Below are 17201 nucleotides of genomic sequence, written 5' to 3'. Positions count from 1 at the left end.
TCACCCAACATGGTCTAGGCCGGGGAGCTCTCGGGGCCTCGGGGCCTGGGTGCCTTGCGTCTATTTCATATGCCTTCGGCTTCTCTTATCTTCCTCCTTTCCCACATTCTTCACTCAGATCTCTAGGTCCGCTCTGACCGGCTGGTGAGGAGGGGATGTCTTTGCACATCTATATCGCCCACTCGGGTGAGCATTTACTTGCCGACCCGGTGTCGTTTGCCTCGTACGTTGCGTTCCTCTACCTGCGTCTTCCGCCCTTGTGTGCCCGGGCCCTCTCCTGTGCTCTTAAACCTGCCCAAACCCTCCCTCGGCTCTCCGGTGCGTGAGTGGAAATACTGGCTAACCTTTGAATCCTTGACTCTTAGTCCGGATGCACTCCGGTCATGGATCGCTCGCAATACGTCAGTTCCATCTCAGAGGCAGATCTTGATGACTGCTGGAGGGAAAAACGTCAAGATCCAAACACTCGCCACAGAGGTATGGTCTTGCCGGGAGCTGGTCATGAGCTAGCTTAGTTCCCTCCCCTGTTAATCGCTTGCCTTCAGGACGAAATATTTGTATACGATCGGCGATACGTGAATGAACAGAACAGCGCCGAGCTGCCAGAGCTTCCTCCTCCGCAACCGTTCGACCTCGACAACCCGCCCGATATCCTCAAAGACCAGAACGACCTACAGTCATGGAGGAATCTTTATGAGGCTAGAAAGACATGGGCGTTAACTCTGCTAGAGCGGTGTGAATCGGTCGACAAGAACATTCAGGATTGCAATGAGCGGACCAACGTTATCCATCGTGCCGTTGGCGTAGCTCTAGAGAACCTGAAAACACACGTGGGAACACTGGAGCACCGCTTCCAGGAAGCACAGACCTGGGCGAATGACTTATTGAAGGAGCAACAAACGGCGCTCGACGGGTGGAAACGAGCCTTGGCGACTTTAGAGACCATTCCTGCCCGCAAGGACTTCCCATTTCTAGGTCGTCCGTCTACGCCGAAGAAAGAGAAAGAGACAGCGACTGGATCGCTACGTGAATATGTGGATGCGGAAGAAGTACAAAAAGCCGGGTCAGAAGCAGCGGTCGCATTTTCCCAATTCGCTCTTCGGGTTCAAGATGTCGAGAAAGCTGTGGGTGAGATTGCGTCAGATACACAACACCTGGTCGATGGGACTGCGTCCTCGGGTGTTGATGGCATGGAGGGTCTTTTACAAGAAGTTGAGACGATATCTAAGAAAATACAATCCGACTATGAGCATGTCTTGGCTCTGCCAAATAATCAAAAAACGCTGGCAAACGTTTCAAGACTTGCCTTGAGTCACACCAAAGATCTTCTGCCGGGGCTCCAAGATATCAGTGCTGAAGTCCAAGCTGCCCAGGAGGAAGCGGTCAGACGGTATAATGACGCGGTCAAGGCTACCCCTAGTCACATGCGACACATTTCCACTTTGGAATCTCGTCTGTCCGACGTGCAAACCCACATAAACAACCTCAACCTCCATAGTGATGCCTTTGACATCATATACTCCGTTTTCCATATGCCCATGGTCTATGGGTCCATTCTCATCGAGTCTGTGCGACGCCACGAATTCAGTGAGAAGATGAAAACCGACTCTCTCACTCTGGCGGAAGAAATGTCTGTTTTCCGTGATGAGGAGCAACGTCGAAGAAAGAAATGGGTCAAGAACATGGGCGAGTTCATTTCCATTTCCGACACGACGACGCCGGGTATTGAAGTAAACCTCCGAGGCCACGAGATTCAATGGCCCACGGTCAACAGGAAGGAAGTTGAATCATACATCAATGATCTTAAATCCAAACCGAGTATGGCCAGCATAGCTCAAGACCTGTCCCAGGACTTTAAAGATTTGGATACCCCTACCCGCCTACAGCGACGTAGGGCAAAGGCTTTCAAGCAGGGCAGCATCTTTGATTTGAGTCGCAGCTCTCTGTTAGTTCGTGGTGACGACATGGTCCGCAGTTTACGAGATGAGAAATCCAAGCTAGAAGATAAGCTCAAAGGCTCTGAGAGCCGTATTCGGAAGCTGGAGGATCTTTTGCATCGACAGAGTCATCTGGGCCGCCCGGCAAGCGGTAACTTCACTCTGGACTTTCCGAGCTCTCCAGCATCCCCTCATCCCGACCAGCTCTCGAGAAGGTCTTCTGTTTCATCAAGACGAATGTCTGCCAATCAATCCTCGGAAGAAAAGGCACTTGTGCAGCGCATTGTCCACCTCGAGACCGAACTCGCAACCGAGCGCGAGATGGTGCAAAAGCTCCAGAAAGAAGCCCACGCTGAGCGCCAATCGAACACCGATAAGATACAGGAGGCTCACTCAACGAAGAAGGACTTGATCGGTAATCTCGAGGCACGGCAGCGAGAGTTCGACGACGAACGGAGGTTTCTGGAAGGAGAAAAGAAGAAAATCAAGATCCGGGCCGAGGAGCTTGAGGAAGAGTTGGATCGGATCCTGGATTCGCGTGAACACGAAAAGCAAGATGCAGACGAGCGGATACACCATCTTGAAACTGAACTTCAAGATGCTCATAGCCGTGCAGAGAATGAGATTCGAAAGGCAGCCCTTCTTAGTGAGCAGATGCAAAGCTTCACGGAGAAAGAGGAGAGTCTCCAAGCACGCATTGATGACCTGGAACAGCAAGCAGCCGTCAGAGAAGAAAGGGACCAAGAGAATTATCATGCGCTGCAGACTACATTCATGAATCTATCTCCTGGAGGGGTTGTTCCTGACCAACTCCCTGGTATTATCAAGACTATAGAGGTGCTTTCAGAGGGGCTGGCTATTCATGCTAAGAATGCCGAAGAGAATGCCACGAAAGCAAATTCGGAAAGTAAGGAACTTGAGGAACGTTTGGGCCAAATGGAATCCGAGGCTCATGAGTTGAGGACGAGTGCCGAGACGCATGAGACCGAGATCTCGAGGGTTGGCGAACAACTTGCACAAAAAGAATCGGAGCTAGCTGCTCTTACATCCGAGCTAAATAATGAGCGTGCAAAGCTGAAGGCACTGCAGTCACAATTTGACGCAGGTGAGACGGGCTCCGATGCCCTTCGCGAAAGGGCAGTGGAAGACGAGCGCAAATTAGCAAGACTGTCACAAAAGGTGGCCGAGTTGGAGACCCAGACGCGTCAATCGGATGGCGAAGTCCTGGAATGGAAACGGAAATTTGAAGCGCTTTCCGAGTCCGAACAACAGGCTACAGCCCGGGCGGAAGTGTCTGGATTACGGTCTAAAGATCTCTCGAAGCAGCTGTTCGACCAAGTGGAGAAGCTGGAGTCTATGTTGGAGCATTTGGGATTTACCGTCATCCGGCAGGATGGAAACATAGTTGTCCAGAGGTCCTCGAAAGTCAACGCTCTTTCGGCCACGGCGGACACACTTGCTCAATCTGGGATCGTGTCTGTCAGACCAGACCCGAATCTTCTCACCTGGATGGAGGCAGAAAGTGCTGAGGAAGAGACCGACAGGTTTATGGCATTTACGGAGTGCCTTGCCCAGTTCGGTGTTGACATATTTGGGGACGCGGTCGTTAAACGGGTCAAGGATATCGAGCTACTCGCTCGCAAATGGCAGAAAGAGGCCAGAGGATACCGTGATAAGTACCATCGCATGCAAAGCGAAGCTCAGGAAAAGATTGCCTTTCGATCTTTCAAGGATGGAGATCTGGCTCTCTTCCTGCCGACTAGAAACCAGGCCATTCGATCCTGGGCTGCGTTCAACGTCGGGGCGCCGCACTATTTCCTGCGCGAACAGGATGCCCATAAACTCCAGGCCCGAGACTGGCTTCTTGCTCGGATTACCAAGATTGAGGAGAGAGTTGTAGATCTTTCCAAGTCAATGAACGGTGCCAATCCCGACCGTCGATCAATTGGAGAGGCCAGCGACGGTACTTCTTTCGACGACGAGAATCCATTCGAATTATCCGATGGTCTCCGATGGTATCTCTTAGATGCCACAGAAGAAAAGCCCGGCGCCCCGGCCACCCCAGGGCTAGGCAAAAGCACTGTTGCACCCGCCCACGTCGACGCCAGAGGCAGCATTCGATTGAAACGTACCACGGCTGGGGGTAACATCGCGAAAACACTCTCGAAGAGTCTGGACAGCCGGCGGAACAGTTCGAACTCCAAGAAAGGGCCACCGGGAACGCCATCCCAGCGGCCCAACAATGACTCCACGACGGATTTGACTCGAGCCCCTGAGCCGGATACAACTACAGCCACGGCTGCTGGCTCGCAGGCCGCTCCTGAATTCGACGAGGTTCGCCGCGAACTGCGTCAGGGCCCGTGAGATCCACGGCCCCTGACTTCGTTGTCTGTTGAACGGAGCTGACGGACCTTCACAGGGCTTGGAACGAAGAACTCGTGGGGTTTCCTCGCATCAGCGATCCCAGCGACAACCAGGGGGCACTCAGTCTCTCACTGCCTCCCGCTTCGAGGAACCCAGCACTGCTCCGTCGCGATCGATCTCCAGCCCGCGCCCAACTTCTCGGTATCGCCCCTGGGAGAAGCTCTGGTCTGTAGATTACCGCCTGGAAAGCAGGAATAATCAGTGAAGGGTACCCTAGGCTGGGTGGCTTTGCCTTGGTTGGATACTGGGGTTAACAGGTCTCCGAAACCAAAACTTTCAAATTATACTTCCGATATCTCAAATTGGAAAAGCTCCAACTATAACAGAAAGACACTGTAAATTGGAGCTTTCTTAGCGTCACGAAATTGCCATGATTGAATGATACCCATCTATATGGAACATTGGCTAAGATTTTATTTTATTGGGGTCTTTTTTCTGCTTTCTATACATCAGTTCGCTTGCAGCATTTGATACTTTCCTCCTCTTGATCTGGGGACTAGACTTGCGTGTTACTTAGCTGGTTATGGTTGATTACAATGGTGATATTGTTTACTTATATACGTATCAACAAAGATATCATGGATTGGTAGTATCGAATTCCGCTGAGATCCCCCGATGACACCGCGGCAAATGATTGCAGTAAAAAAAAAAAAAAAAAAAAAAAAAAAACAAAACCTGATGAAAAGGAAAAGTACAAAGAAACCGAGAAAGAAAGCCGAGCCGAAATGACAGCAAGCAAAGAAGAATTTATGTATACAATTCAATTCAATATTCCAAATGTAATTCAGTCCAGCTCTTCGATGAAACCTTCCAGACCCCCAACTTCCTGCCAGAAGCGCTGAAAGTCCACCCCCTCGTTTTCAAACAGTTGCTTTGCCTGCACCATGGCGGACTTTTGTCTTTCCGGCGTGAAGCCCTCGGGCCGGGTGCTCTCGTACTGGATCAGCTCGACCCATCGGAAGAAAAGGTCCTCTTTGCCCATGGCCGTCAGCTTATCCTTGAAAGCCAGGATCTGGTCCCGTTGGGCCGACCGTGCCCGTCCTTCCGCGGTATCCTCGTCTCCAACGTGCCACATCAACCAACCATCGGCGTCGGTGTTGACGACCACCGCAGTGCGGAACTCGTCCAAGGGAATGCCGTTGCCTGTCCGGCTGCGGTCGACGAGCTCGTGCGCGCGGACCATGGCGTCGTAATCGAGATCCCAGTCGGCGTCCACGAGCAGGTAGCCGGTTTTCTTGATCCGGTCCGGCGTGACGGCCGCCACGATCTTATCCCGTGTCGCCTCGTCTTCGCGGATCCAGCGATTGCGCTCCAGTTTCTCGCTCAGGCTCCGCCGGCTGCGTCGGATAATAATCTCGCGGTCCCGGAAACCAACGTTCCGACGCCACATGACGGGACCCTCGATGAATCGGATGGGCCAGGATAGGAAAATCGTCACCAGGAAATAGTCCAGCATCACGTTGGCGGTACGGATCAGGACCGTCACTGCCAGTTCCTCCCAGGGCGTCGAGGAAGTGTCCACCGTCGGGGGGCTGACGAAACCAAATACCGTCGCTAACATGGCCGGGTACAGATTCCGGACCATGTAGACCCGGGCGGCTAGCACCACTGTGATCACCACATTGATTATGACGGGCACGTTGAATGCCTGTTTCTTGATGTCTTGCGGGGTGCGGTCGATATGGATCAGGTAGACTTCTTCGGGGGCGAAGGTTTGGAGAAAGGGTTGCAGTGTCTCGGGGGCTTTGGCGAACGGAGGAAGAGGGCCCGCCTGGGAGCTAGGCGTCGAGGTTCCAGATGAAGAGGAAGGCGTTGTCGAGCCCTTGGCCTTTCCAGATCGCTTTGCGGACTTGGCCATGTTGTAAGGTGTGGGTGTCGTGTGAGGTGGAATGGGGGTTTGTTTTCAACACATGCAGGCACTAGATGTGACGAGGAGAGATTGTGTAGGGTGTAAATCTGCCCGCAGCAGGAAAATGCACACGCAGGTATCCCCCTCCAACACAATTGACCACAAGGATGCGGAGGAGCAGGCGGGGAGATCAATGAGGGCTACGACAGCTGATCGGGTCACATGTCAGTGCACAAAGCGCGAAAGGAGGCACTGCAGACGATGATCGGCCAACAGAGGGAGGGAGTGATTGGATCTGCTTCGTACCGGACGGGGGAGATCGGCTGGGGGTCGGCAGTGACAGGCGCAGGCCGTTGTCAGTCGCGAGAGTTGGAGAAGTGTAGGGTGGAGGGAACCAGAAATCCCGAATTATTCAGATGATGCCCGCCGCTAACCCGATCGGGCGGATATTCACTCTTCTCTCCTTCTCCGGGGGGGAGGAAAGGCCATAAGTCAATCACACATCGATCACCCCTCGCCCCCCTTCCCAACATGCCTACTCCTGAGCGCAAGTCCGGGTGGTCGCGTCGCGCTTTCGAACCGCCGCAGGTTCACCGCTCCCCCTTTCGCCGAGCGCATCTCGAATCTCGCGCCACCGACCGAGTCGACGCGTCGCGAATTCCAAACCCTTCCAACGCCTCGACCGCTCGACGTCGGAGAAATTACAGCCAAACTGGAACTTTGCGAGGAGCTTTTGAAGCCCTCTCTCGCTACCCAACCATGACCGACAACGAGGACTTCTCAACCGACCCTTACGCTCTGGGGACTCCCAACCGGAGGCGACAGACCTTCAACCATACATCCCCAGATTCAAACCCCCCGAATGAATTGGCGGAGACGTACCGACAGATTGACGATGCCGGGAGCTTGGTTGACTTTGACGTGCCGGACGACGACGATGTTTACATCCCCCGCACGCAATTCCGCGGAACCCGCAGCAGGGGCTCTTCGTTAGGCTCGACAATACGGGATCATGGCCTGTTTACCCACACGGACGCGAATTACGCGGAGGACGCAACGGATAACGCATACCGTCGGACTTCAAGAGACCCTGTTCGGGACGAGCAACGATTGAGACGAGCAACCTCGAGCCGTTCTCCAGTGCTAAACAGAACCGGTACCGCCAATGCTCTGACGTCGGAGAACTTACAGCGACGGGAGGAAGAGGAGGCGCAGGCGCAAATGCCGGAAGATGACGAAGGGTTCAAGCCCGCGCTGAACCTTCCGACAAACTGGGGCAGTCGCGGTACCCATCGCCGAGACTGGCTGAGGGATATTACGCGACGTAAAGAACCCGAGTCGAAGGAGCCTTTCGAGGAGCCCACCGCCACCTCTCCTCCGAAGTTCAAGCTTGACTTAGCCTCGCGCAGCAGTCAAGTCGAACAGACCACCGATACAAATCGAGCCACTACGGATAACCGATACAGCAGAGTCCCCCTTGCAGATGCACAGAACAAGCTCTCCGAACAAACGACAGACAAATTGACTGGCGGTGACCAAATCCCCAATACCCCCATCATGGTCTATAAAAACTCCACCTTCAACAAACGCAGTCCCACCAAACGAGACTCGCATGACCTGCTTCGCAAACTTGCTAGAACTGAAAGTCCTAACCAGTCCCAGCGGCTAAGTGAGCTGAGGACTCCGGAGGGACCAAAAATGCCGGAAAATCGCATTCACGACAAGACTCCGGTGGTGACGGGCGCCTGGATCGACACCCCCATGACTGAGCGGGCTGACCGCTTCCCAGCACATCTCTCAAAAGATATCGTACCATCGCCTATCATGGAGGATCAGCCCACGAACGAGCCACAGGTCGCTGGAAAGCCTGACTCTTTCGAGTTACAGACCCAGAGAGAACAGGAGCGTGAAACAGAAATGAGGAGAGAGAGAGAGAAGAGGAAGGAAGAGAGAGAGAAAGCCGAAAGTGAGAGGAAAGAAAGGGAGAAGGAAGAATTGAAAATAAAGTCTCGGCAAAAGAAATCAGAGCAGGGTAAAGATGAGAAGAAAGATAACCCAACAAACAAGCCCAAAGACGCCCAGAAACCGCCGTTGATCAAACCAGACCTACCCAAAAGTGCCCTCGAGACGGTCATGCAAGACTTCAAAGCCGACAAAGACTGCCTTGACGTTGGTGATGACACTATCGAGTCTCTTCAGCTTATTCTCGACGAACAGCCAAATGAGATGAAAACCGAGGCCGAGGAAGACGCTGCATACGAGAAGTCAGTGATGGAAAAACTCGAGCTCGCCGGATCCAAGGGTCGTGATGTCGTTGATCTCGACGGGCTTAACGAGAAATTACGCGCGTTCTCGGAAAACATCAATCGGGTGAAGAAGGGTTTGGATGGCCTCGAAAAACAGGTTGATTTGATCCCAACGTCGAAGAAGGATCTCAAGTCGATGCGTAACCGAGGAAGCGACAGCTGCGAGGCATGCAGAGCTCACTCCCACGACCACACGTCGAGTGCAATTCCCCTTCCACATCTATGGAAACACGATGCTATTACGGGACGGGACCGGCCAACTCGTCTGACCTGGTTCATCATTCTCCTGTTTGCCTGGTCTTACGCGGAATCGACCATGTGCGACTACTATTGCCATCCGCTCGCTGCCAACGTTTGCGAGGGCAATTGCTTACTCCGCGATGCACCTCAATTCCCTTTTGTGATTCCAACCATGCTCTGGCGCTGGTCACACCTCTCCGGTACCCTCGCACCCGTCTGGGCTCTCATGCTTGCTTTATCCAGACTCGCCGGGCAACTACTGGGATTCTGGGACGGATACGTGGACGAAGCTCCTCGCGCCTACAACCTGTCCGGTGAGATCCGAATTCGGGGCAGCCAAACGCGCGACTTCGCAGTCACTGCAACCCCGACGCGAGGGCTCTTCGGCTTCACCGGTCTGAAACCACAAGATGACACCCGTCAACCTAGCATCCCAGAGCCCGTTCCAGATCTTGATCTCAATCCAAATCAAAACCTGCACGGAGCGAGCCACGACGATGGATCCATGGACGACGACGAATTCATCTAACAATGCGATGAAGCATGTATCGTGGGGTGGCTTGCTCTGGGAGACTCTTCTCATCTTTCTTTCTACCCTTTCCCCTTTCTCTCTTCCCGCTCATCTTGGATCTAATCTCTATTTTATGTGCGCTTAACTTGACTATCCTTTTCGATTATTCCTTCGATGCATTTTAACGACCGGAGTTGATTACGGCAGAGCAGAGGGCGCGGATGGGAGTAAATTTGGTCTTATGGCCACGGTGTTTTTCATGTTCTCCATGGGTCTGGAGTTTTTCTCTATATATCAGCTATTCTACATTTGCTGCTTTCAATTCAAATGCTCTTTTATTCCTGTTCGAGACATTACTTAACTACATACATGCATGCATGCAAGTCCATAGAACCACCTGGCAGGCGGTGGCAGAATCTTCTAACTAGTTACAGTGGGAGGTAATTGAAATTTGGAACACCCGATTAAGGTTTAGTGGCCTATTTAGGGACCGCCTACTAAACTAGGACTATTTTGCCCGGCAGAAACCTCATGAATTCCTATCCTAGTATTTAGTATACCAGCCCTGGGACTCGATGACAGCCTTTACACGGTGAGGCATGGTTTGGGATAGGCGTACTAGAATCCTCTGTTCTATAGCCTGCCAAGCCTCCTTAGCTGCCTGTATAAGGAGCTGACGTGTTAACTCAGTATCATTGGCGTGTTCTAGCTCAGGATAAAGCTTATATATCTCCTCTTTCATCAAGGCCCATAGATTCTCGATAGGGTTCAGATCAGGCGAATAAGGCGGCCATACCATAACTTGAATGCCCATATCTCTTAATATATCACGTAGAATATGAGATGTGTGGACAGAGGCATTATCATGCATAAAGATATCCCCAGGATGAACAATCTCTGGTAGAAAGGCTCGATATAAATCAGCGATAATTTTGCCTGTGACCCCCCCTCCAGCTGAATAGGGATCACCATCTAGAGGAATAAGACCAGTTCTAGTCTGCTCCCCAAAAGCAGCCCAAAACATCCGTTTAACCCCTTTACCACAGCGTACAAGGTGAAGATCATGTTGCTGAAGCTGTTCCTGAGGCCTAAGCCATGTCCAGATTGGGCGTTTACCAACACCTCGTTCAACTGTGCATTCATCGCTCCATTTAACACAAGCCCAGTCCTCGGGTGTCATAAATTCATATTCTCGGGCCCAGGCAAGGCGCTTAACTGCGTGTTCTGGCTTGATCTCTGGCCTGCGTTTTTGTCTCCATTTGCGCTTGCCCCATTCTCGTGTGAGGTTCTGAATAGAACGCTTTAATACAGCTTCATCGATTTCATTGATAAGAGTGTCGTACGTAACGTGATGATCTGTATGAATTCGATCATATATATGATCCCGGTATTCCTCAGTAAGCTTGCGCTTTTGGCCAGGGCGTTGAAGGCTTTTATTATCGTCTCGAACACGCTCCATTTTCAGGGTATAAGATATAGTAGAAATAGGGATTTCAGGGTGCTTTTTATTAATTCTGCGTGCCCCCCAGCCAATAGAGTGAAGCTCACATATTCGAGACCTCATCTGGGGGGTTAACTCCTTACAGCCTCTGCGTTTAGGCATATTGTATGGAGCTGAAAAGCTTCAAAATATTTATGTGACCCTATTCAACTACGCGTGTCCGGTTGCCCTAGTCCCGCTTACCATAGTAAAAATGGTAGGCGGTAGGACGGGCGCACGGCCCCATCCTCAGGGTGTTCTAAATTTCAAATACCAGTGACTGTATCTTATCTTGTTATCTTATCTGGTTGGATCCAAGTAGGAAAAGAGGCACAAGATGGATTGCAGGTATGACGTAGCCGGATCTACTTTCACCCCTACACCGCGGAGTATGCTAGTGTTAGCATTGTAATAATTAGGCATGGGTATATATATTGAGGTCTATCAAAAATTACATCCAATCATATACACAGTGAATGTCGCTAGAACTGAATCCAAACACGGAAAAATGAATGAAAATAAATGAAAATAACACAAGGGGAATCTACACCAACGCCCGCAAGTAGTCACAGAAGAAGCCATGTATGGAAAGATGGAAAAAACCCCAGATATCCACAATCACTCGACACAATGAGAAGCAGAATAAATCTCTCACAGCTTCGCTTCCCCAGACCACTCTTCCATAAGCAGCCTCTCCCCTTCCACGCGCCAGGTACTGCATTTACGCAATCGCTCGTCGACCTCCTCGTCGGAGAGAGGCACGGCATCGTTCAGGGAGAGGTTCTGGGTCGAACGCAGTTTATATGTGATGTAGTTGATATTTCCGGTCGATTTGACCGAGCCTGCGACCACGTCGGTACAGAAGTTGGCCATTCCGTCGAAGAACCGTCGTCCCGCCGGGGTCTCGATCATCATCATTCCGAAACAATGCGGCATGCCCTCGAACTGATCGACCACGACTGGAACGCCGACCTGGTGCATCCTGCGGGCGACTACTAAGCCTTCGTCTGTGAGACCCTCCTCGCCGACGGAGATGAAGACGGGGGGCGCATCCCTCCAGAGCTCTTTGTGTGCTGCCAGGGGGCTGACAAGCGGATGAATAAGAGCGTTTGCATTCGCGAAGAGGTCGACACGTGGGGGGTTGACGGGCCAAGATTCGTCCACGGGGACTGGCGGGGGTCGATAGGCTACGTCGTGGTCTTGAGGCGGAGGTGCTAGAAAGTCGTAAGGTGCATTGTGAACGACGGAGGGCATGGACCGTGTAATGTCGCACCAGGGAGAGCTGAGAGCCAAACCGGCGGGAATCTCAATGGGGATTTCTTGCCCGTGGAAGCGGATCGTAGGAGAGACGCGCCGAAGAGTAAGGAGGTTTTGAAGTAGAACTAAGCACAGGTTGCCTCCTGCCGAATCGCCGGAGAAGACAATCTTGTTGGCCGGTACAGCTTCGTGCAATGAACCGGGTGGCGGCGCGAGGAGCGAGAGGTAGGCGACTAAGGCGTCAAGAAGCGCCGACGGGAAGGGATGCTGAGGAGCAAGACGGTAGCGCACCGATAGAACACGAGCACCTGTTAGTTTGGAAAGACGGGCCACCGCAGGACGGTGCGTACACGGATCCATCAAACTGTAAATGAAGTAACCCGTCAGCATCCCCATAAGATAAAGTCGCCACGGCAAGTATACTTACAAGTATGCGCCTCCGTGGAAATACAAAATCACCATGTCCGACTGCGACTCCTCTTGTAACTTTTTGTATTTCTCTTCCTCCGATATCTCCGGCTGCGGTTCGTTGTTGCCCACTCCATTGCGATATCCCGTCCACTCGGCCTCGACAGGATTGACATCTGGGATATCGAAAGTTTCGCCACCTGTTTTGAGATGCTCAATCGCTTTCAAAACTGCGTCTTGCACCGCATCTTCGGGCGCAGGAAATGTGACTTTAGACACCCACATGGGCCCCTTGATGCCGGGGTCGCCCATGCTGTGCTTTTGCTGGACGCCGACAGGCAGGAGGAAATTCATGAGGGAGCGAATCATAACAACCGTTAGTTCCGTGCGAAGATCTTGTTTGCCCGAGACAGGAGACAGGCGCATTCCATGAAGAAGAACTGTCTTTAAAATGAGGGGGACACGGGCTATCATGGCCTTCAGGAGGCCAGGGGACATGTTAAGATTGCTCATTATAGGCAACTCAGGCACGGTAAAGGGAAACGATCGACGCGCTTGAGATACAAGGAATGGAGGAGAGCGGAAATAGGGGAAACGGTTGAAGCCGTCGTAGAGGGATGTGGGAAGCAAATAAAAAAGAAAAAAAAGAAAAAGAAAAGAAGGCGAGAAGAACCGCGGAAGTCGCAAAACTGGGAACTCGAAATGCCTCGGTTGACGTCGATTCGATGCAGCGCCAGCACACGAATAGAATTGTTCTGCAGGGAAAGTGGATCGACCGTTTTGTGGGGCCAGATTCCTTGTAATTTGTATGATCCCCTTGCTTCTAGTCTGTAGGCATCAGTCAAACCTCCGTTCTGTGCATTTGTAGGTATGTACAGCACCCATTTCAGGTGATTAAATTCTCGAATTTTACTGTGTGTGTGCCGCTTCCTTCTCCCGCGTGGGTTCATGTGCAGGCGACAAAGATCCAATCTTAGACTTATCGTCCTGTTGTTTTCGATTTGGCTTCCCCTGGCCTTTGGCCGTTATGGCCTCGACTTCGGCCTCAGAATCGGAGGTTCGAGGGTTTAACAAAGTCTGATAAACCGGCTGCTCTTCCCCCTTCAACCCATAACCGGACGGGTCCCTGCGGATGAGAAAGTGCTGGACTTTAGCCTCATTCGATGCCATTTGGTTGACAGTATTCTCCCGTCGCCCCGTCAAGAACCGCGTAGACTCGCTATTGAGCTCCTGAAGCCGAGACTCATAGCCCGTGCTAACCCGAGTGATCCAGGAAGCCTGCATCGCACCTCCGAAGAGCGTGAGCAGGATGATGAAGATGGTGAAAGTGCGATTGTCCACCATGTGTTGCTGCTTTCCCTGATGACGGTTGCGCCATCGCTCCCAGTCCTCCCAGGTGGCATTTGTATGGATGGGGCCATAGTCACTGGATCCCGATCGGGCCCAGGAAGGCGCCGGGCCCTCGCTGCGACGGGGGTGAAGGCCCCATCCTTCGCCGGAGAAATCGTACGCGGCTCGTCTGGCCGGGTCGGAAAGGATCTCATGGGCCGTAACGACTAAGCGATACCGCTGCAGTCTCACCTCTGGCGGAATGTCTTTGCACAATGGGTGGTCATGACACGGGCGATCCGGGTGGTAGATCTTGACTAGCTCGTAGAACCGAGACTTCGAGTACGGAGCCTTCTTGTCTTGTTTGAACACATCATAGGGAGTGAACGAGGAGGAAGATGGCCAGGACAGGTCTTGTTCGGGGAAGCCATGAGCCGTGGCGTAAAGTCTATATCTATGGAGGAGATGCTGTACGGAATGAAGCCGCGAGATGAGTGGCGATGAGCACGACGGAATCAGCAATTGCAGTCCATGGCGATAAATATCATTGGATTTCTTGAGCATGACCGCATGGTTTTCCACGGAGGAGACGTGGTTTACTCCCCCGATAATATTCAGGAACCATGAGAGGTGAAAGGTGAGGAATGGAGAGGAGAAGCAAGCAGCGAGTCTAGTTAGTTACTGATGTGACGAAATCCCGACCATCACGTGCCGGCATTATCTCCGAGTCTCGCGACCAAAGAAAAAAAAAGCCATCTTCCCAGCCTTCTTTCTCTTTCAACCAAACCTACTCCGTTCTATTCATACCACAAAACCAATAATGGCCGAATCGCCCGATGGCTACCGTGACCGAAAGCGGCATCGCTCGCCGCGCGACTCCCCAGGCCCTTCGCATGACCGCGACCGACGGAGGCGTGGTGACGACGATCACGAGAGCAGCTCACGACGCCGCGATGACCACCGAAGCTCGCGCCGGGACAGTCCGCGAAGAAAGTCCTCTCGCAGTCCATCCGGTCGAAGCAGCCACCACAGAGACTCCGACCGCCGTCGTCGAGAGTGTCGAGACCGCGACCGGAGTCCAGACGACGACCGAAGAAGACGCCGGCACCGCTCTCCCGACGAACGGCGATCTCATCGACGCCACCGGGACCGAGATGGAGACGACGATAGGAAAAGAGATAGGGAAAGGGAAAGGCCCTCTCGAAGGCATCGAAGCACCTCCCATTCCCGCTCGCCGGCCCGACGCTCGCGAAGCCCACCATCGCGCGAGGTGAAACGGTCGCGAGGACCTCTTCCTTCGCAGAACGACGCATACAAATCGGAGGTGCCGCAAGGAGGGGATTCCGTGGCTCCGCCGGTTGAGAAAGAGAAGCCGAACTTTGGCAACACGGGCCGCTTGGCGGCGGAGAGCAACACCGTCGCGGTCAACGGGGAGTCGGTCGTTCTCAAGTATCACGAGCCTCCGGAAGCGCGCAAACCACCCGGCAAAGAGCCCTGGCGGCTCTACGTGTTCAAAGGTGAGGACTTGCTGGAAGTGGTCCAGCTGAACGAACGCAGCTGCTGGCTCATCGGACGAGAGCGGTTGGTGGTGGATTTCCCGTTGGATCACCCGAGTTGCTCGAAGCAGCACGCCGCCTTGCAGTTTCGGTTCGTCGACAAGCGCAACGAATTCGGCGATCGCATCGGAAAAGTCAAGCCTTATCTCATTGACTTGGAGAGTGCCAACGGGTCGAGCGTGAATGGAGAACCTGTCCCAGGCGGAAGGTATGTGGAAGTGAGAGACAAGGATGTGCTCAAGTTCGGTCTAAGCAGTCGAGAATATGTCCTTATGCTACCTCCGCCGGAATAAGAGCTTACTATTACACCTACTGGAATCTATCTAAACATCGAATCTCTATGCGAGACAACCCTGGATATACGCAATGATAAGTCTACAACAAACAATCAACAAGAAGCTTCAGTCATATCGATCATATAACTATATCATTACACAAGGACCCAAGAAAATAAACAATCCTCAACTATACGAAATTCATTACACATGCGACGACAGAAAACAAAAAAGAACCCAACGATGCTACCATAGCGCCTGATTTTCACAACACCTCAATGGGAATGAGGAGAGAAATTTACGATGAACCCAAGCTCTCAACCCAAGGTCTCCTTGGCCTTGCCTTTGGCTTCACCCAAGGTTTCCTCCGCCTTACCCTTCGCCTGGCCCAGGGTCTCCTCAGCCTTGCCCTTGCCCTTGCCGGCGGCATCTTGCGCCTCACCCTTCAGCTCCTGGGACTTGGATTGGGCCGTCCCGGTCGTCTGTTTGAGCTTTTCGGTAGCTTCCTCTGTTTGTTCGTTAGCATCTATATGCAGCACAGAACAAAAATAGAACACCGGGCACCAATCCAAGTGAAGGTTTGAATTTAAAGAAAGAAGGGGGAAAGGGAATAGATCGTCACATACGGCCTTTCTCGATACCCTTGACCGCAGCACCGGAGATAGCACTGTCGGCTTTCTTAAGTGTATCCTTGGTAGCTTCGACGGGACCCTTTTCCATCCGTGCAGTTGAGGAAATCGATCGGTTCAGACCAACCGCCAGAGAAGGCGTGGTCGTGGAGCGGACGGAACTGCGAGCTGCCAGGCGGGCAGCCATGGGAGTGATGCGCATGATAGACGAAGACATTGTATGTGTGTATTGGAACGTATATGGAGATTTAGTTTAATTCAATTCAATTGAATGGTGAGATCAAAGATCAGAATATTCAGTGTAGATAGATCAAATCGATGGAAGATACGGAGTACCCAAGTCCCCTTCCTCGCCTCTATATAAGACCGGCCATGATGCAGTGACGTCATCGGCCAACAGAGCTCTTACGTCGATAAACGGTCAGTGGCCAGCCCGATGAGGTATAGCGCCGATCCAGGTCGACCATGGCATGTTCCGGGGATTGCCTCGTTGAACGGTTGGATGTACCAGGAAGACATGATGATTATGAGTTACTGGGACAAGCCGATGATGTCGTTGTCTTTTCTTCTAGCTTGTCAGAGAGTTCCTACTATTTGGAAGTGCACGTGATGCGACTGCACGCGTTGTATAGAGCTCCCTACGGTTGCGCATAAAAGCCTTTATAGCATAGAACAGAACAGTAAACAACTGAGAAAACGAATTCCTCTTCATGAATTCAGTCATTCGTTAGCAATATGAGTAGTCTCTTGTTTCTGGACCCCCTTTCCTCCACCTGAAGTGCTGGAATTTGCACACAAACGACAAATCCCCACGAACCAGAACCCGACCGTCATACTTCCTTAGGATCCAATACAATCACATATGTTGCAAAGATCAAAACAATCCATCCACCTGTGCAACCTCTTCCTGCCTAAGAAAAAAAAAAAAAAAAAAATCAAACCCGTTGATGCAAATGAATGTGAAAATGTCAATGTTCAGCCCAGGAGACGCCACCTTATA

The 17201-nt window shown here is 52.2% G+C and overlaps 8 protein-coding genes across 8 annotated transcripts; 3 read left to right on the top strand and 5 right to left on the bottom strand.

Moving 5' to 3' along the window:
• Positions 1–155: 155 nt before the first annotated feature.
• On the top strand, positions 156–4534 carry atg11 (autophagy protein ATG11; the record flags this gene model as incomplete). Its single annotated transcript, XM_053100056.1, has 4 exons — positions 156–322; positions 366–477; positions 546–4297; positions 4357–4534. 4 exons carry the CDS (start codon positions 156–158, stop codon positions 4532–4534), a joined length of 4209 nt encoding a protein of 1402 aa, XP_052956249.1.
• A 611-nt stretch (positions 4535–5145) lies between these two features.
• On the bottom strand, positions 5146–6219 carry KD926_007221 (uncharacterized protein; the record flags this gene model as incomplete). The annotated part of the gene is made up of 1 exon (XM_053100055.1): positions 5146–6219. The coding sequence occupies one exon, from the start codon at positions 6217–6219 to the stop codon at positions 5146–5148; it is 1074 nt and encodes a 357-aa protein (XP_052956248.1).
• A 522-nt stretch (positions 6220–6741) lies between these two features.
• On the top strand, positions 6742–9285 carry KD926_007220 (uncharacterized protein; the record flags this gene model as incomplete). Its single annotated transcript, XM_053100054.1, has 1 exon — positions 6742–9285. The coding sequence occupies one exon, from the start codon at positions 6742–6744 to the stop codon at positions 9283–9285; it is 2544 nt and encodes an 847-aa protein (XP_052956247.1).
• Positions 9286–9811: 526 nt separating this feature from the next.
• Positions 9812–10726, bottom strand: KD926_007219 (uncharacterized protein; the record flags this gene model as incomplete). Its single annotated transcript, XM_053100052.1, has 1 exon — positions 9812–10726. The coding sequence occupies one exon, from the start codon at positions 10724–10726 to the stop codon at positions 9812–9814; it is 915 nt and encodes a 304-aa protein (XP_052956246.1).
• Positions 10727–11398: 672 nt separating this feature from the next.
• KD926_007218 (alpha/beta hydrolase) lies at positions 11399–12925 on the bottom strand (the record flags this gene model as incomplete). Its single annotated transcript, XM_053100051.1, has 2 exons — positions 11399–12368; positions 12432–12925. 2 exons carry the CDS (start codon positions 12923–12925, stop codon positions 11399–11401), a joined length of 1464 nt encoding a protein of 487 aa, XP_052956245.1.
• Positions 12926–13321: 396 nt separating this feature from the next.
• Positions 13322–14305, bottom strand: KD926_007217 (J domain-containing protein; the record flags this gene model as incomplete). Its single annotated transcript, XM_053100050.1, has 1 exon — positions 13322–14305. One exon carries the CDS (start codon positions 14303–14305, stop codon positions 13322–13324), a length of 984 nt encoding a protein of 327 aa, XP_052956244.1.
• Positions 14306–14561: 256 nt separating this feature from the next.
• Positions 14562–15590, top strand: KD926_007216 (putative FHA domain protein SNIP1; the record flags this gene model as incomplete). The annotated part of the gene is made up of 1 exon (XM_053100049.1): positions 14562–15590. The coding sequence occupies one exon, from the start codon at positions 14562–14564 to the stop codon at positions 15588–15590; it is 1029 nt and encodes a 342-aa protein (XP_052956243.1).
• Positions 15591–15889: 299 nt separating this feature from the next.
• KD926_007215 (uncharacterized protein) lies at positions 15890–16418 on the bottom strand (the record flags this gene model as incomplete). Its single annotated transcript, XM_053100048.1, has 2 exons — positions 15890–16080; positions 16199–16418. 2 exons carry the CDS (start codon positions 16416–16418, stop codon positions 15890–15892), a joined length of 411 nt encoding a protein of 136 aa, XP_052956242.1.
• Positions 16419–17201: the final 783 nt, after the last annotated feature.

This window comes from Aspergillus affinis (genome assembly GCF_023601865.1).
Source record: "Aspergillus affinis strain CMG 70 chromosome Unknown NODE_40_length_256409_cov_85_802654, whole genome shotgun sequence".
NCBI lineage: Eukaryota > Fungi > Ascomycota > Eurotiomycetes > Eurotiales > Aspergillaceae > Aspergillus > Aspergillus affinis.
Note: the sequence above shows the minus strand (reverse complement) of the source record. Positions and strands in the feature narration are given on the sequence as shown.